Raw genomic sequence first — 15,168 nt, forward strand, 5'->3', positions numbered from 1 at the left:
CCACTTTTAGCTATTTTTAGCACTAGCTTCAGCTACTTTTTTGAAGCGACAATTGCCAACACTGTCAATAACCTTCTGCCTGTGTGTATGTTGGTCAAAAAAAAGTATTTGATTTATTGTTCATTTCTTCTTAAACACTACGGAGGTAACCACATTGCCCACCTTGCCGCCAAATTTGAATGTGGGCGTGGGTATGGTGCAATATTTGTCAAAAAGATGCTCGAAGCTCTGCAGCAACTCGTCCTCCGTCCAGTTGCAGGTGGTGATAATGAACAGGCTGTTCTCGTCGTGCAGCAACTGTGCGACAGTGGCCAGATAATTTGTACGCTGCTCCTTGGGATTATCAGGGCACAGGCTGACGGCATCGTAGGTGCCCTTGTCGTGGACGATGTCGTAGGTGCCCAGCGTTGGGCAAACGCTCTGGGTCAAATCTGCCACATCGTAGCTGATGTTCAGCGCTTGATCCTTGGCTATGCCCTTGGCCAGCTCAATTGCCTTGGGTGAGTAGTCGACGCCCGTGAGCTGTGTGAATCCCTCGTTGGCCAGAGCGACCAGGAACATACCATTGCCGCAGCCCAAGTCGAGCACACGTGCTGTTTGTTTATTGAGGGTCTCCTGCTTCAGTAGCCAGTCCACAATGCGCTGTTGAGAGTCCTCGTCAAACCAGATTTCACCCACATCGCCGTGGCTTTTGTAGTTTTTGATTTCTCGCGTGTAGCTGGTTTCCCAGTACTCCTTTGTGCCCAACTCGGAACCCTCTAATTCCATTTTAATTTATGTTATATTTTATGCGGCAAAACAGAGGTGCATGAAACAGCTGTTCAATAACCGGGGTGCAACTTAACATTCTGGTTAAATAGTGTTAATGATGACAGCTGTTAGCGATTTTAAGTCGATGATGAAGCTTATCGATCACTAATTTCACAATCTTGCAGTTTGAAAATATTTTGAAACAATATAGAGTCGAATCTTACGATCTAAGCTCATTTGTCGTTAAACAATTTGTGAGTTGTATATTTTCTCCACATTTATGGCAAAATTAACGGGTTAAGTTGACAGCCACTGTTAAGTGCGTCTATAAAATGTATTATCGATAGGCAATAGCACTAGTAACAACAGTTTAGGGAATATTGCACTGTTTAGTAACAGCATTTCTTACAGTTTTAGTTCCACTGCTAGCGCCTCTAGTGTTATATTAGCTGTTATATGGTTGTTATATTTGTTTGTCAAACTCGTCAGTTGGCTGTTTCTTGACGAAGCGGACGTGTCTCGCGCGTTCCGATCTTGAAATGAATTTTAAAAAAAGTGCGCACAATAATTATTTTGTTTAGTTAAGTTGAAGTTTGTACGTACCGGGCACAACAACAACGCAAAGAATTGTGGCAGATAAATTTAGAAGAAATCAAGATACAAGATACCAAATACGCGCGCTCGCTTATGTGTGCATGTGTGTGTGCGTGTGAGTATTACATGTATGTATATACATATTTGTGTGCGTGTGTGCATTATGCTAACTGCTGTTACTAAGTATGCGAGCGCAAGCGAGATAGTGAGTGAGAGTTAGAGTGCAACATTGTGATTGTGTGGCAAGAAGAAGCAGCAACGCCAACGCGCTCCCCTTTCCATTGCATTTGTATTTGTGCGATTGCTGGTGCCTGTTACTCTTGATACGTTTCGTAAGTTGACGCTACGAAAAAAAAAACTCTTCCAAAAATTGTGTACTGGCCGCGTTTTCATTTCGAAATAAGCACAATACACACAAACACACACACATACGAATCTCTCTATCAGCATATGCGTGTGTATGTATGCATGTGTGCACAACTCTTGCTTAATTGAGGATCCAACGTCGTGTGGTTTCGAATTCTTTTCTTTTACGGCAGGTTTTTAGTGTCAAACGTCAGGTGGCGCCAGCACCTCAGTATGACCAATCCCCAAGGTATTCCCCCAAAAAATTGCTAAGCTTGTGCCCAGAAATACGCAGAAAAAAAAATCAACAGCTCAGCAAATTTCCTTTTTGTTGTGCTTTTAAGTTGCCATAAGAACAGTTATATTTCATACAAATGGGACGCGCTCATCGGTCATGGCTGTGTGTGTGTGTGTGTGTTTGTTTTACAAAAAGTATTTCAACAACGCAGTAGCAGCGCAGCGATTCCCGTTATAACGTTGGCATACATATGTGTGTGTGTTTGTGTATGTAAATAAATAATAAATTCCGCGTTCTCACTTTGTATATACATCTGTATGTGTGTTAGTGCACTCTTCTGTTTGTCGATTGCTTAGCAATTGGCAGACGCTGGCTGCGACCCGGCGCATTACTTAAATATTGATCTTAATTGCAATTGCAATACGAAATGTGTTGCCAGCGTTGCCACGCTATTACTCATGCATGCAGTTGACGCCCGCAGTTCCCAGCTCCAACCCCCTACAACCCCGCCGCGCTCTGCTGTCGTGTACTCCCTGTTGTTTTCTCGTGTCTGCAGTGGTTGTTGCCCATAAACAAAAAAATAAAAGGAAATGGTACATAAAAAACGTGCAGAGCATGCATGCATTTTTCTTGCAATATTTTTTTCTGTTAACATTATAATAATAGGCGCTCATTTTGCAGTTAGTACCAGTTTTGTTGCACACCGACACATAAATACAGTGTTAAACAGTTGAACAAAACTCTCGCTATTTGTTGCTCTTGCTGCAGCAGCAGCATCCAGTGTTGGTAGAAGTTGCAATGAAAAATCCGCTACATTTTCAAAAGAAAACAGCTAGAAAAAGCTAAGAATATGTAAGCAAATTGCTAGCAATTGCCATTTGTATTTAGTTATGTTTACAATTAATTTATTGTAGTCAATATTAATATTAATGGCGGGTGTTACCCGCCCAAGTTTTCCACTGGTAAATAAATTAAAATATTTGCCTACTGCTTCGAGCCACGTTTTTCACCGGTGGATAAATTAAAATATTCGCCTACAACTTCAGGCCACGTTACACAACATTGTGTATTTTCCGCATTCCGTGAATCATTTTATAACAATTTTAAAAAGTTTAAGTCGATTGAATATAAAAAAAAAAAATTTGTTATAGACTTTTCGAATACTGAATCACGTCTTTAATAGATTTGTAACACGGACTGTCGAAAAATGATTTTTGTACATTCGTGTGATGCGTAATTTTTCACCTTTGAGGTATATTTTCCCCATTACCCGAAACACGTAATCATTTAATTTTTGTACCATGTTTCTAAACAAAGTTTGGATTTGTTCGGATGATAATGAAATTTGTCACATGCTGCCGTCCGCAAGTTTTCCACACTTAGAGAAATTTTTGAAAACTAAGTTAAGTCAATGTATGTAAAAATGTAACGAAAAGGAAAGTTTGGTTTATAAAAAGCCAAAATTCCTGGATAATAATATTTGGCCTTTTAGCTAGAAATAGCCAAAATGGCAACTTGCTGCCAGCAGCATCATGATCAAATGACGTGTGTTGCGCTCTTTCTCTCTCTTCCTAGCTCTCTCTCTCTCTCTTTGACGCTCGCTCTAGCTGTTGCGGTGCGTGCGTTAGTGTGTGAATGCCTGTGTCTGTGTATTAATCGCAGCGTCTCAACCCGTTGATTAACTAGTTTTATTCGATTTTTGCTGAATGTCAATTTCATTGTAAATTGCAAGTGGCTGTGGCATTTTTGCAACAACAGAAACAAAACAAAAAAAAAGCAAGTTGCAGCTGGGGCTTGGGGTGTTTACCATTTTCGCATGAAGGTCAAGTGCCTCCATATTTCCCCCCCGCTGTTAACGTTTTTCGTGTGGCAGCACTAATTGCTGATTGCTTTGTTTACTTTTACTCGACATTTCGGTATTCGCATTCGCATACGAAACGGGAGCGAAATTTAACGGTAGGTAGGCCATCTTTAATGTCGATGGAATGGGTGAAGGGGAAAGGGGGGTGCGCATGCAGCTTTGTGTGTGAATTTGCGATCAATGGCAGCTGTTCGCTAAATAATTTGACCTCTTGAGTCAACAATTAATATATACAGCTGCTGCTGCTGCTTCTTGATTCTATTAGCTTAAATAGGGTAGGTTCACACAAAAGGCCTCATTGCAATTGCGTGTTAAAAGCTGAGATCTCTCTGTGCTCCGTTTGCAGGCTTACTTTGTTTCGTGTCTCTGTGTGTGTGTGTGCTCAAATTTTATGGCCACACTGGCAGCGACAAAAACTCTGAGAAGGTCACGGTTATATATACAAAATAAACTGAAACGACAAGAAAACCAGACTTGAAACTCTTGTATTTGCTGCTGCTGCTGCTGCTGCTATGAGAGAAGACATTTGCTTTAATCGAGGTAACGTGCCAACGATCGCGATCTCGCTGCTCTAGACAAACACAACTGCAAATATATTTATGTATGCATGTGGATCTGTGTATGTATATGTAACACACACACACACACACACAGTCCATAGATTTTGGCACACACGCAGACAAGCCACTCCCTTTCAGCAATAATCAGCAGCAAAATGTTGTATTCAATATATGTATGTACATATATATTTACCTACACAAAAGTTATTAACGGAAGTACATTCACCTGATCAGTTGAATGAACACGCGCCGCGCTGCTTCATTTTTTACTTCTACTTTTTATTTATTTTTCTCTTTATTTTTCATTTGTATGTGTATGTGTGCATTATTTTGCTATATTTACGGCTGTCACAATTTATGGACAGCTGTTTGTATTGTTTGATACCTGTCGCCCAGGGTCCACTCACGTGCAAACATATCATAAAGCTGGAAGCACGCGCTTGTTTGCATTTGATTGCACTTGGCTATCATGCGAAGAAAACAATTTAAATTAAAAACCACCAATCAGGCGTTCAGGTGTTAAGGCTTGAGCTGAGCGTTGTTTGCGCTGCGCCTGTGATTTATCACGAGTCGCAGTCACAAGTCGCTAAACTTGAGCTATTCAAGGCTTGCGTTATGGAGTTAAAGCCATTTTTTGTTCATGCATGAACAGTTTTTGTATTACTTAATTTATCATATATAGTTTTTGCAAAAATTCCAAATATGCCAATAATTTTTTATATCTAACAGCTGTTACAGCTGTAATAGTCACTGCTGTCTCGCTCACGCTCATCTCTAACAGAAACTGCAAAACCTGACCTGCCGCAATACGTTACTGACCAACACTACTGCTGTTTGTTTATTTGCAGGATTATAACTGTCACTCAGCCAATAAACTCAAGTCACGATCAAACGTTAGGTTATTTACTTGTTTGTGCATACAAATTCTTATGTTATTCTTTTACAGCTGTTAATGCTGTAACAGTCACTGTTTTCTGGCTCACGCGCATCTCTAGCAGAACTTGCAAAACCTGACCTACCACAATTCGCTGCTAACCAACACTGCATCCGCTTGTTTATTTACAGGATTTGAATTGTCATTTTGCAGCACTGACCCAAAGAACAGCTGAACGGCAATGCGAGCAATATGAACGGCAAAGAACAAGCAGCAGGCCGGGAATTCAAGCGCAATTCAAACGCCTACGCAAGTTTGCCAGCAACAATAACAACTAAAGAGAAACGCATACAGAAGCAGCAGCAACAACAACAACAAGAGTCGTTACGAGAACCCGAACGATATGGACTCTCGCACAGTTTGTCCAGCGAATCGATGAAACAGGCCTGCGACTATTACGACGACGAGCCCAGCGATGAGGATCTGATTGAGATACAGCAAACGCCGCAAGGTTTTTATCAGCAACATCATCAGCAGCAGCAGCAGCCGCTTAGCTTTAAGATGCCGCTGTCTCGGGACGATGAGCGCGACGTTCTGTTCTTTGACGTAAGCCAGGAGCCGCCCTTGAGTACGCCCATCAAACAGGCAGCGGCTGTGCCGGACGAGGCGCTCAGTGTACTAAATGAGCTGGATGCCATACTGGATGTGCATGGCGCATCGCAGCTCAATGGCAACTGCAACTCCACCTGCGACACCCCATCGTCAGGCTCCGACGACGACAAGGTTGAGGATTATCTAATGGATTTGGACAACTATCTGGAGCAGCTAGACAAAGAGGATCCACTGGCAATTGCCCATGGTCAAGCTGGCCTAACGCGAGAGCCACGCACACGCACCCTGCCGCTGAGCCGCAAGCGCCGGCAGCAGCCCAAACAGTCACCAGAGGATTCAGCGCATCCTGCGCAGGATGTCGAGTTCCAGCGTGGACATCAGATGCGGAAAACCTTTAGCTGTGGCCTGCCGCCAATCAGCACCAAAGGTAACTAGCTAACCAAAACGGGGCATGAACTCAGCTGTGACGGAATGCTGTGATTCAATCAGCTGACGGAACTTGTTTAAGATACAAAATTAATGAGTCATGTTTCGGACGGATGGACAGTTTGATTAGAAAGCTTTTGCCATGTTTGACATTGAAAGGAACCAGGCAAAAGAATTGCAGTTAAAACAGTTTCATTACCATATGAAATATAAATCTTTGAATTCAACCGATTCTCAGCTTAAAAGAAACTAGAGCATACATTTTATAGAGCTGTGGAAGCAGTTCTATTATACATAAATTAACTAACCAAATAACATTAATTGATTGGTTATTTGTTCTATTAATTCAAGTATTTAGAGCTTCACAAATCGAAATAGTTTTATTGCAGCGCAATAGGAAAATAAGCACGTAAAAAAGTTGTGTTGAGAGCGTCGAAAATGAAATACGCTTGCACAGACATATAGTACTTTATTTTGAGAGATACTTTCTCAGATATTGTAGATCTTATTTATATAAAATAATCTGTACTGAACTGTGCTCAAGCGTAAGCTGAAATTCGACCTCCAGCTGGGGGCGCAAAGTGTTTACGATAAATATCAATTACAGCTTCATTGTGTAACTGACGTCACGAGCCTGCATGGCTAAGATTCATGGGCGTTGGACTGGCAAGCGAGAGGTTGCCGGTTCAAATGCAGCTGTAAATTCAAGTAGGGCAAGCGGCTTTGTAGGATTGAACTATAAATACTTTTAATTTGAACCGGGCAACGTCGGGTAATCTCTTGTACAAATTGTAAGAAGAAGGCGTAAAGAAAAGTTTCCCAACATTTTTAAGCTTAACTTCCTATGACATATGATATACAGGCATATATATATATATATATGATATACGGCCGACTTTGACATACATATAAAGCACATATGTATAAATAACTATGTCAAGCTTCAACAAAATAGATTACAATAAAAAAAGGCGGAGACACTCGAAACAGACAGACGGACAAGCTTTACTTTATGGACTTGTAAATCTGTCAGCTTCAAAGCACGTTACAAGTTTTATGAATAAATCATAATACCCTGTGCAAGAGCATATTAGAGCTGTATAATTAAACAGTTCGCTAGCGCTATTTAATTTGTATGGCCATTAAATGTGTTTAAACAAGTTTTATGAACTACTTTACATGCCAATTATCATATCATATTTCGCGCGGCTCACAACAAAATCTCGTGCATTAGTGAAAGTCGTGCCGAAACATAAACACATTTACAATTGGCCTAAGTTCATATTCTTTCTGCGTGACTCACATTTTGTATTTGCTTGCAGCCGCCTCGAATACATCACTGGAGCCGGGCGTCATCACGGCTGCCCAGGTGGACGTCTGGCGGCGTCAGTCAATGCGGCGCGCCCTGGAGCAGGCTGACGAAACCAAAGCCAAGACGGCGGAGGAGCTGGCTGAGCAGGCTTCGGCGTCGCCGCATGCTTCCACGCTGCTCGTGCAGCTGCCCAGCGAGATGCGACGCAGCTTCTCGCAGGGCGATTGCCAGCCCGCAGCGGAGTCGGAGTCGCAGCGACAGGAACGCGCCCTGGAAATGCTCACCGAGGCGCACATCTTTGACAATCTGCTGCAGAACGAGCAGCGCACGGCGCGCGCTGTCAGCGAACAGCTGGAGCAGCGACCGCGCCAGTACGGTCGTCGTCTCGAGGGGCATCCGTCCATGAGCCCGGCGCGCGGCCTGATCGCATCGCCGCTCAGCCGGCCGCAGAGCGCACCAGCGCAGACGCAGCGACGCGAGCCCCCGACGCTGGAGACGCCCACGCATGCCATGATGTCCACACTGTGCTCGGAGCAGAGCTCGGCGCGCTCCTCGCGCATACCCAGTCCCGTGTCGCTGGCCAGCAGCAGCAACAACGGCAGCAGCAGCAGCAGCGACAGCTCCACAGTCAGCACTGCCGCCGATTTGGATCAATTGGAGCTGGCGCAAACCCAGACGACCATCTGCAGTGCCAGAAGCAGCAACGGCGGCAGCAGCACCACGCCCCTGGAACCGCAGATGCTGTTGCAGGAGAAGTGCGGCTTCAATAGCCAGTGGCCGCATGCCGCCAGTCGCACCCTGGCGCTGATGGGCTGCACCCTGGGCGTGTTCAATCTGTGCCGCTTTGCGGTGCTCACCATCAATTATGGTGGCAATTTTCTGCTCCAGTTTCTGTTGCTCTCCATCATCTTTGGCATACCGTTGTTCTGGCTGCAGATGTGCCTGGGCGCCAAGATTAAGGCGGGCCCGGTTTCCATGTGGAAAATAAGTCCCATCTGCTCCGGGGTGGGCATTGCTCTGGTCATGGTTCAGTGTTTTCTGGCCATCTATTCGACCGTTTCGGTTGCCTGGATTCTTGTCTATTTGCGCGATGTGTTCCCAACGCCCACGCGCAACGTTTATCGCTGGCAGGAGCTGGCCTTTCCCTATCGCTACGATGCGGCCAACGATACGGGCAATCTGACCCACACGGTTGCCGAATATTTCAATATTGTGGTGCTCCAGCGACTGCATCTGGCCAAGCATCCGGATGCCAGCGGCATGCGCTTCCATGTCAATGATCGGGTAGGTAGTCTCAAGTCCGGTGTCCAGTCTATCCATAATCGGCTAATCTCGCTTCTCTCCAGCAGCTGGCGTTCTACTTGGCGCTCATCTGGGCGGCCGTCTTCCTCATACTCTGCAAGGGCCTGAAGTCGCTGGGCAAGTTGACCTATCTGATCAACACATTGCCATTGCTGGCCCTCATCGCTGTTACCGGCAAGTTTGTCAGCGTCGTGGATCCAGCCAGCTTACAGGTGCGTCTGCCAGACTCAAGCTATAGTCCAAGTTCAATATCCCCTTTATTTCTGCTCCTTTCAGAACGTGTTTGCAGCCAGCGACTTTGACGAGTTTCTGGTGAACTCGAATACGTGGACCGCAGCCACACAGGAGACGTTTCTGACGTGGGGTCTGCTGGGCGCCTCGGTGATAGCCATCACCAGTCGCACTCATGCCAGCGCCAGCAAGGCGACGCTGCGACGCGATGCCATACTCCTGGTGCTGCTCACGCTGCTCGGCTTGAGCCTGGTGGCGCTGCTGGCGCTCTGCTGTGCACAGATACTGCGCCAACATGGCTACATCTATGTGCCCGGCTCGTTTGGTATGCAACCGATGATTCCCATTTTTAGTTTCGGCTTAAAAACATTAATTGTTGCAACTTACAGAGACGCCGGATTGTTACACGTCCGTATATTCGCTGCAGGCGCACACGAATCCGCAGCTGTTGTCGTATCCGCGTGCGCTGGTGCCGCACTATTCCTCGTTTCTGGGCGAGACCTATCGCCGCAACAAGACCATATTGCATATTGAGAGCGGCTTTCAGGCGTTGCGCTTCATTACGGAACTCTTACCAGCCGTCCTGTCGCTGGCCAGCGATGTCATCTCATGGATCTGGGCGGCTGTTGCCTTTGGCATGTTCGCGGGCTTCGGACTCGCCCAGCTGTGCGTCATGTGGAAGCCCATATCGAGTGCGCTGGGCAACTCGACGAGCTCGGTGCTACTCAGCTGCGTCACCGGGCTGCTGTTGAGCATACCGTTTGCCACCGAGATGGGCATATCCATATTGTATTATGTGGACTTTTTGCTTGGCGGCTCCTGGTTCATACCCATCATTTGGGCAGCGCAAATCTTTGGCGTCTTTCTCATACGTGGTCGGCCCTACAATGGCGACGATCTGGTCAACGATTTGCGCATGTGCGGCTCGATGTCCGCATTCTTGGCGCTCTCCTGGAATGTACTGCTGCCCATTGGACTGATAACGCTCTCAGTGATTGACTACAAGGCCTCGCTGTCCAATCAGTTCTATTACTGGCGCGGCAAGTCCTACTTCAGCTACTGGAGCCGCAAAATGGGCAGCCTCATACAAATTGGCATTGTGCTCATCATACCCGTCACGGCCATTGTGCAGATCTATCGCTACTTGACCAACGGCCCACCGGATATACTCGAGGTGCGTGTTATCCGTTTACAAACTTAATTCCAATCATCATCATATTTTTTGTTTGCTTTCAGCGCATTCAACATTTGTATCGTCCGCCTCAGGAGGGCGATGAGCCGCTACGTCCATCTTCAGCGCGCCAAAGGACCGCACAGGCGCGTCGCAATGCGGCAACGCAGCAGCAGGAGAGTGTACAGCATGACGTACAAAATGATGCGCCGCCCAAGTACACGCCGCCACCATCCTATACAACGGCCACGGGTGCGCGTCTGGCCAAATTGTTGCGCCAGAGCATACGACGCAGTGTGCGCAGGTAAAGCTAAATATTTAGTTATATAAAACCCGTGAGATTTAATGTATAATATTATTTTAGAGTTCTCGGCGATTCGTCTAGTCGCACACGTCCCATACTCTCTCTGGACGCTGAGTCGCCTTCACCAGCCGCACCGCCCGATTATCTGAGCATACTAACGAATCCTTCGTGTTCTGGCGCGGGTGGAGGTGCGGGCGGTGCTTCATCCGTTGCCAGCAGCAGTCCCGAATCCATTGAGATTGGCCAGCGTCCAGCTGGCTATGCGCAGCGCTCACAGTCGCTGGGCCGCAAGCTGCAGCGACCTGCCTCGGCGACGTCTACGCTGGAGCAGCAGCAGCAGCCGCAGCGTCCATATACGGCCGAGGATGTGGTGACCATATTGCGGTCCTCAGTGCGCCATCGGCCGCCGCCACGGCAGGGTGTTGGCATTGCCACAACGCTACCCCGTCCGCCTGCCATGTCCACACATTTGGAGGATGCCTCATTCCGTTCGATTGAGAATCTGGTGCTCAATGCGGAGCCGCCGGATCAGACGCCCGGCGTCGGCGATGCGGAGCAGTGTGCGCAAAATAATAATACATCTGTGATTTAATGACTAATATCGTATCGTACATATAATACACACACACACACTTATATATATATATATATACATACATATATGCATATATATATATGAATAATTCTGATGATCACATATCTGCTTGCTTTTTTAGACTTGATTAGCGCTAGTTATAAACGAATACTATTTTGTAGCTATATTAAATAATAATTATGTTATAATAAAAACTAATTAGTATTTGACGACAACAACAAAAATAAAATATTTTCTGAGTAACATCTGTAAAATTGCTGTAAAATCATACATATAACATACATACTTCGATTCATGAGAATCGCGTAGTAGGGCGTTTTTTTTTTAATTGTGAGTGTTGGGTATGAAAGAACATTAATGTGCATGAATACATACCTACATGCATGTATGTTAAATACATTCGTACATTCATTAGAATCATGCGTACATATACATGTACATACTCGCCCATCTGCTTACATGCATACACACATATACACACCTACGTATGTGTCTGTATGTATTATGCACATAATACATACATACGTACACCTACATACACTTATCCGTACATGCACACATACATACATACACATATACATACGCTTATACATATGTACATTTTTATTTATGTATGTATATGCATACATACATATATACATGTACGCATTTACACATGCATATGTACATACACATATGCATACATACATACACACTTATATACATAGATATATACATGCATACACACATGCATACATACATACATACATACACACATACACACGTTCATACATAAATAAACACCTTGGTAGAATACCAACAAACTTGTTTATATAACACAAAACTAACCATTTTGGCCAGAAGACCTTAAATTCATGAGAATCGCATAGGAGGGCTCTATTATTAAATACGTTTTATTTAATTTACAGGAGAAGTTATTGAAAGCTTAAAGTAAACTTAGGGTGCGTTTGGTATAAGAGAGTATATATAAATATATACAGACATACACACATACACACAGAAATACATACACACATAAATACATACTTACACATGCACACAAACATACAAAAAGTGAAGGACTTGGTCCTCCTTTGCAATGAGAGAACACACATACACATTTACATAGCTTCAGACATATATATGTATGTGTGTACTAAATAAATATGTACATACATACACACACATATATGTATATATATGTTCACACATACTTAGATGCACAGATGCATGCGAAAACTAACTTGTTCTTTCCTTGGGAACCAGCATTTAGATTACCCGGCCTTGTTCGGTCAAGTTTTTTGAGGATGGGATAGAATTGGCTGGGTGTCTATACGAAATCAGAAACGTTTTCTAATTGGATTCATAAACTACCCTCTCCACAACAATAAGTCATGATTAGAGCGCCTGGCGACGGCCCAGATGCCCGATCTGATGACAATAGGTGCAGGCTACGTGCCCGACAGTTAAGTGCGTGGCATTTGCGCAGCCCGAACGAAAATTTAAGCCGATTAATAAACGTGACCAGTAAAATTTTCAAAAAAAAAAGAATAAAAAAAATAAATATATGAAACGGAAGCGCCCGGGTACAGCTAGAATAGCAACAAATACTCACAGGAAATGGCGTCTGCTAAATTTAAGTTCAAGAGGAACAATTTTTTTGCAGGCGTGTCTGCACAATTTACCTACGTTTTGTTGTTTTTGACTTGCACATTGCCTTTTTTCCCATTTTTTTTTGGCTAATCCGCAATAGTTTCAAATTGTCACGTGCGCGCCAATTGGAGGACAATAGGAGTTGCCAGTCTATGTAAGAGTAAAAACAACACACTCGGCATAGCTAACATGTCAGACAGAGCATTTTAACAAATTGCATTGCAGCATAAAAAAACAATTTTAATTCAATTATTAATGTTTAGTTCAAAATAAACTTAAATTAGTTAAAGTTGCAGTTTATGTTCACAGTGTCAAACATCTGGCAGCGCTTGTTGTTATTGTGAACGCACATAGTTACGTTAACAGCGCATTTAAGTCAATAACAGTTGCTCGTGCTTAACATTGTCAGTCACTGTAAAGCACCAGCCGCTTACAAGTTGCTAGAGCGCATACAGGGTGAGCGCATGTTGCTATGTAGAAAAACGTAGCAGCACACTGCGTTTTGCACGCGTCTTTTCTTCAGCGCGCGCGTTTTTCTAGCGGCTGAGCGCTCTCAACAACGCATTGCTCTCTCAAACTTTAACAGCGTCTGTTAAACGACAAATGAAATGCTAATAGCAGCTGTTAACATTTTGTTATTGTGAAATTTGTCGTTGAAGCGTGCGGTCGGTTCGACGGTTGTACGCGATCTTAAACCACGAACGAGGTTTAAGTGCAGAAAATCGAAATAAAAAGAAATTGAAAACGCTAAATTAAAACACTGCTTGAACGCGCCAAACAGAGAACTTTCTGAATGAAACTTGCTTGAGTTGAATGCATTTAATTTAGGCGCGCGCGCGTTTTGCAAGCAATTAAACTAAAAGCTAAATTCTAACTAAGTTTTGTAGTTGTGCAAAATAAAAGTTTTCTCAGCTTTGCCGCTAACAACAACGCCGACGCCGACGCCACCGTCGCCGTCGCCGTCGCAGGTCGTCGTCGCCGTCAAAAAAAGTGCTCAAACAAGATTTCCACTTGAAATTCCTGAATTTCGTTCGCGACGCGCAGCACACAAAAAGAAAAATAAAATTAAATAAAAGAAGAAGCAAAATATAAATCGAAATATAAAAGCGCAATACAAATATATACAAAAAGTTTCAGCAAGTGCAGACGGCATTTTGAATGTGTTTATAACGGTGTCTGCAGCTATTTATATGTGTGCATGTGTGTGTTTTAATTTTGTGCAGTTTGGCAACACATTTGGATTAGCGGCACTTTTTATTTACCTAGACTGTGCGCGACTAAACGGTAAGTGTGGCCATTTTTGCGTTGCCAGACTCAATTTGTAGGTGTTAAGGAAATGCAAAAGCAGACGACGAGATGAGGCAACAACAAAAACAACAATTTGTTGGAGTTTTTGTATTAGCATTTTTATGTCGCCGTTGGCTAGTTGACAAACAAACGCGACACACACACACGCACGCACGCACACAATACACAAAGGATTTCATGACGTTTGGGTGGGACGCTAAACTAACCCTCTGCCGCGGCCGCTGCTGCTGCTGCGCTCTGTCTATGCTGTGAATCTCTCCCTCTTGTTCTCTGTCCTTTACGTACGCTTATTCGCTTACTCTCACGCGCTCAGCGCCGAATGCTGTGCTACTGAAATTCGTAGCTTTTGCGTTGCCGTCTCTGTGCTTGCATGAGTGTGCGTGTGTGTGTGTGTGCGTTGTTTTTATTTATTTTGATGGCGTATTTCGGCATTTCGCTTTGTCAGAAAGCCTCTGCGTAAATTTGTGTGTGTGCGTATGTGTGCGCGCGTAAGCTTGTCTGCCTGCGTTTAGTTTGCTTCTTCTACATTAAAATGAATTCGCAATAAATATTGCCTATGTCAAATAAAAGGGCGATGAGCCAGCCTTTTTCCTATCTACAACAGCCCGCGCCCGCCTGTGTCGCCGCTCTAATCTCGGGGGACACTAATGTTTTACGACAATTTGTATGCCTACCAATACAAATGCAAAACTTAATGCACACATCAATGGCAAATTAGATGTACATACTCCAAGGCAAATGTACTAATAACAATCATTGAGTGTCTATCTCTGCTTGAGTGTGTGGCCTGTGTGTGTGCATGTATGAGTGTCGTTGATTTGGCTGTTATTTCTCCAATACATTGACAGAGCGGGCCTGCCCACTTGTGTATGCCTCGTATGTCTCATTTGGAAATCGTTTTGTTTTTGTCAACTGACAAATTTTTATTGTCTCTCCCACTGCAGAACTAATCGCTTACTTAAAAAATACACTCAAAAACGTAGACGCAGGCGAAAGACGGAAACAAGTGTAAATAAACAAAACTACTTACGGGCACATGCACAAACACACACA

The 15,168-nt window shown here is 44.2% G+C and overlaps 2 protein-coding genes and 1 long non-coding RNA gene across 5 annotated transcripts in view; 2 read left to right on the top strand and 1 right to left on the bottom strand.

Annotated features, from left to right (window-relative positions):
- Positions 1-91: 91 nt before the first annotated feature.
- Positions 92-847, bottom strand: LOC115767439 (EEF1A lysine methyltransferase 2). The gene has a single exon (XM_030711734.1). The coding sequence runs from the start codon at positions 766-768 to the stop codon at positions 121-123; it is 648 nt and encodes a 215-aa protein (XP_030567594.1). The 5' UTR covers positions 769-847; the 3' UTR covers positions 92-120.
- A 405-nt stretch (positions 848-1,252) lies between these two features.
- On the top strand, positions 1,253-11,379 carry LOC115767426. 3 transcript variants are annotated; one of them, XM_030711702.1, is made up of 8 exons: positions 1,253-1,459; positions 5,414-6,261; positions 7,583-8,856; positions 8,919-9,086; positions 9,151-9,430; positions 9,495-10,279; positions 10,342-10,580; positions 10,641-11,379. In XM_030711702.1, exons 2-8 carry the CDS (start codon positions 5,475-5,477, stop codon positions 11,170-11,172), a joined length of 4,065 nt encoding a protein of 1,354 aa, XP_030567562.1. In that variant the 5' UTR covers positions 1,253-1,459; positions 5,414-5,474; the 3' UTR covers positions 11,173-11,379. The 3 variants fall into 3 exon arrangements, with proteins under 3 accessions (XP_030567562.1, XP_030567564.1, XP_030567563.1); XM_030711704.1 differs by having other exon boundaries at positions 1,254-1,459; positions 8,922-9,086; XM_030711703.1 differs by lacking the exon at positions 1,253-1,459 and adding an exon at positions 1,499-1,676.
- Positions 11,380-13,638: 2,259 nt separating this feature from the next.
- The window catches only part of LOC115767470, a 43,404-nt gene continuing 41,874 nt past the window's right edge, over positions 13,639-15,168 (top strand). Inside the window, exon 1 of the long non-coding RNA XR_004018381.1 lies at positions 13,639-14,091. This is a non-coding gene — a long non-coding RNA (uncharacterized LOC115767470). The remainder of the gene's footprint in view (positions 14,092-15,168) is intronic.

Source organism: Drosophila novamexicana, unplaced genomic scaffold (assembly GCF_003285875.2).
Source record: "Drosophila novamexicana strain 15010-1031.04,08,12 unplaced genomic scaffold, DnovRS2.1 tig00001395-arrow-arrow-pilon, whole genome shotgun sequence".
Taxonomy (NCBI): domain Eukaryota; kingdom Metazoa; phylum Arthropoda; class Insecta; order Diptera; family Drosophilidae; genus Drosophila; species Drosophila novamexicana.

Excerpts from the sequence above, each read along its gene's own strand:
- LOC115767439 (XM_030711734.1), bottom strand. The coding sequence starts at position 768 with ATGGAATTAGAGGGTTCCGAGTTGGGCACAAAGGAGTACTGGGAAACC.
- LOC115767426 (XM_030711702.1), top strand. The coding sequence starts at position 5,475 with ATGAACGGCAAAGAACAAGCAGCAGGCCGGGAATTCAAGCGCAATTCA. Across the intron at positions 6,262-7,582 it reads GCCGCCAATCAGCACCAAAG|CCGCCTCGAATACATCACTG; the intron begins GTAACTAGCTAA and ends ATTTGCTTGCAG. Across the intron at positions 8,857-8,918 it reads GCTTCCATGTCAATGATCGG|CAGCTGGCGTTCTACTTGGC; the intron begins GTAGGTAGTCTC and ends GCTTCTCTCCAG.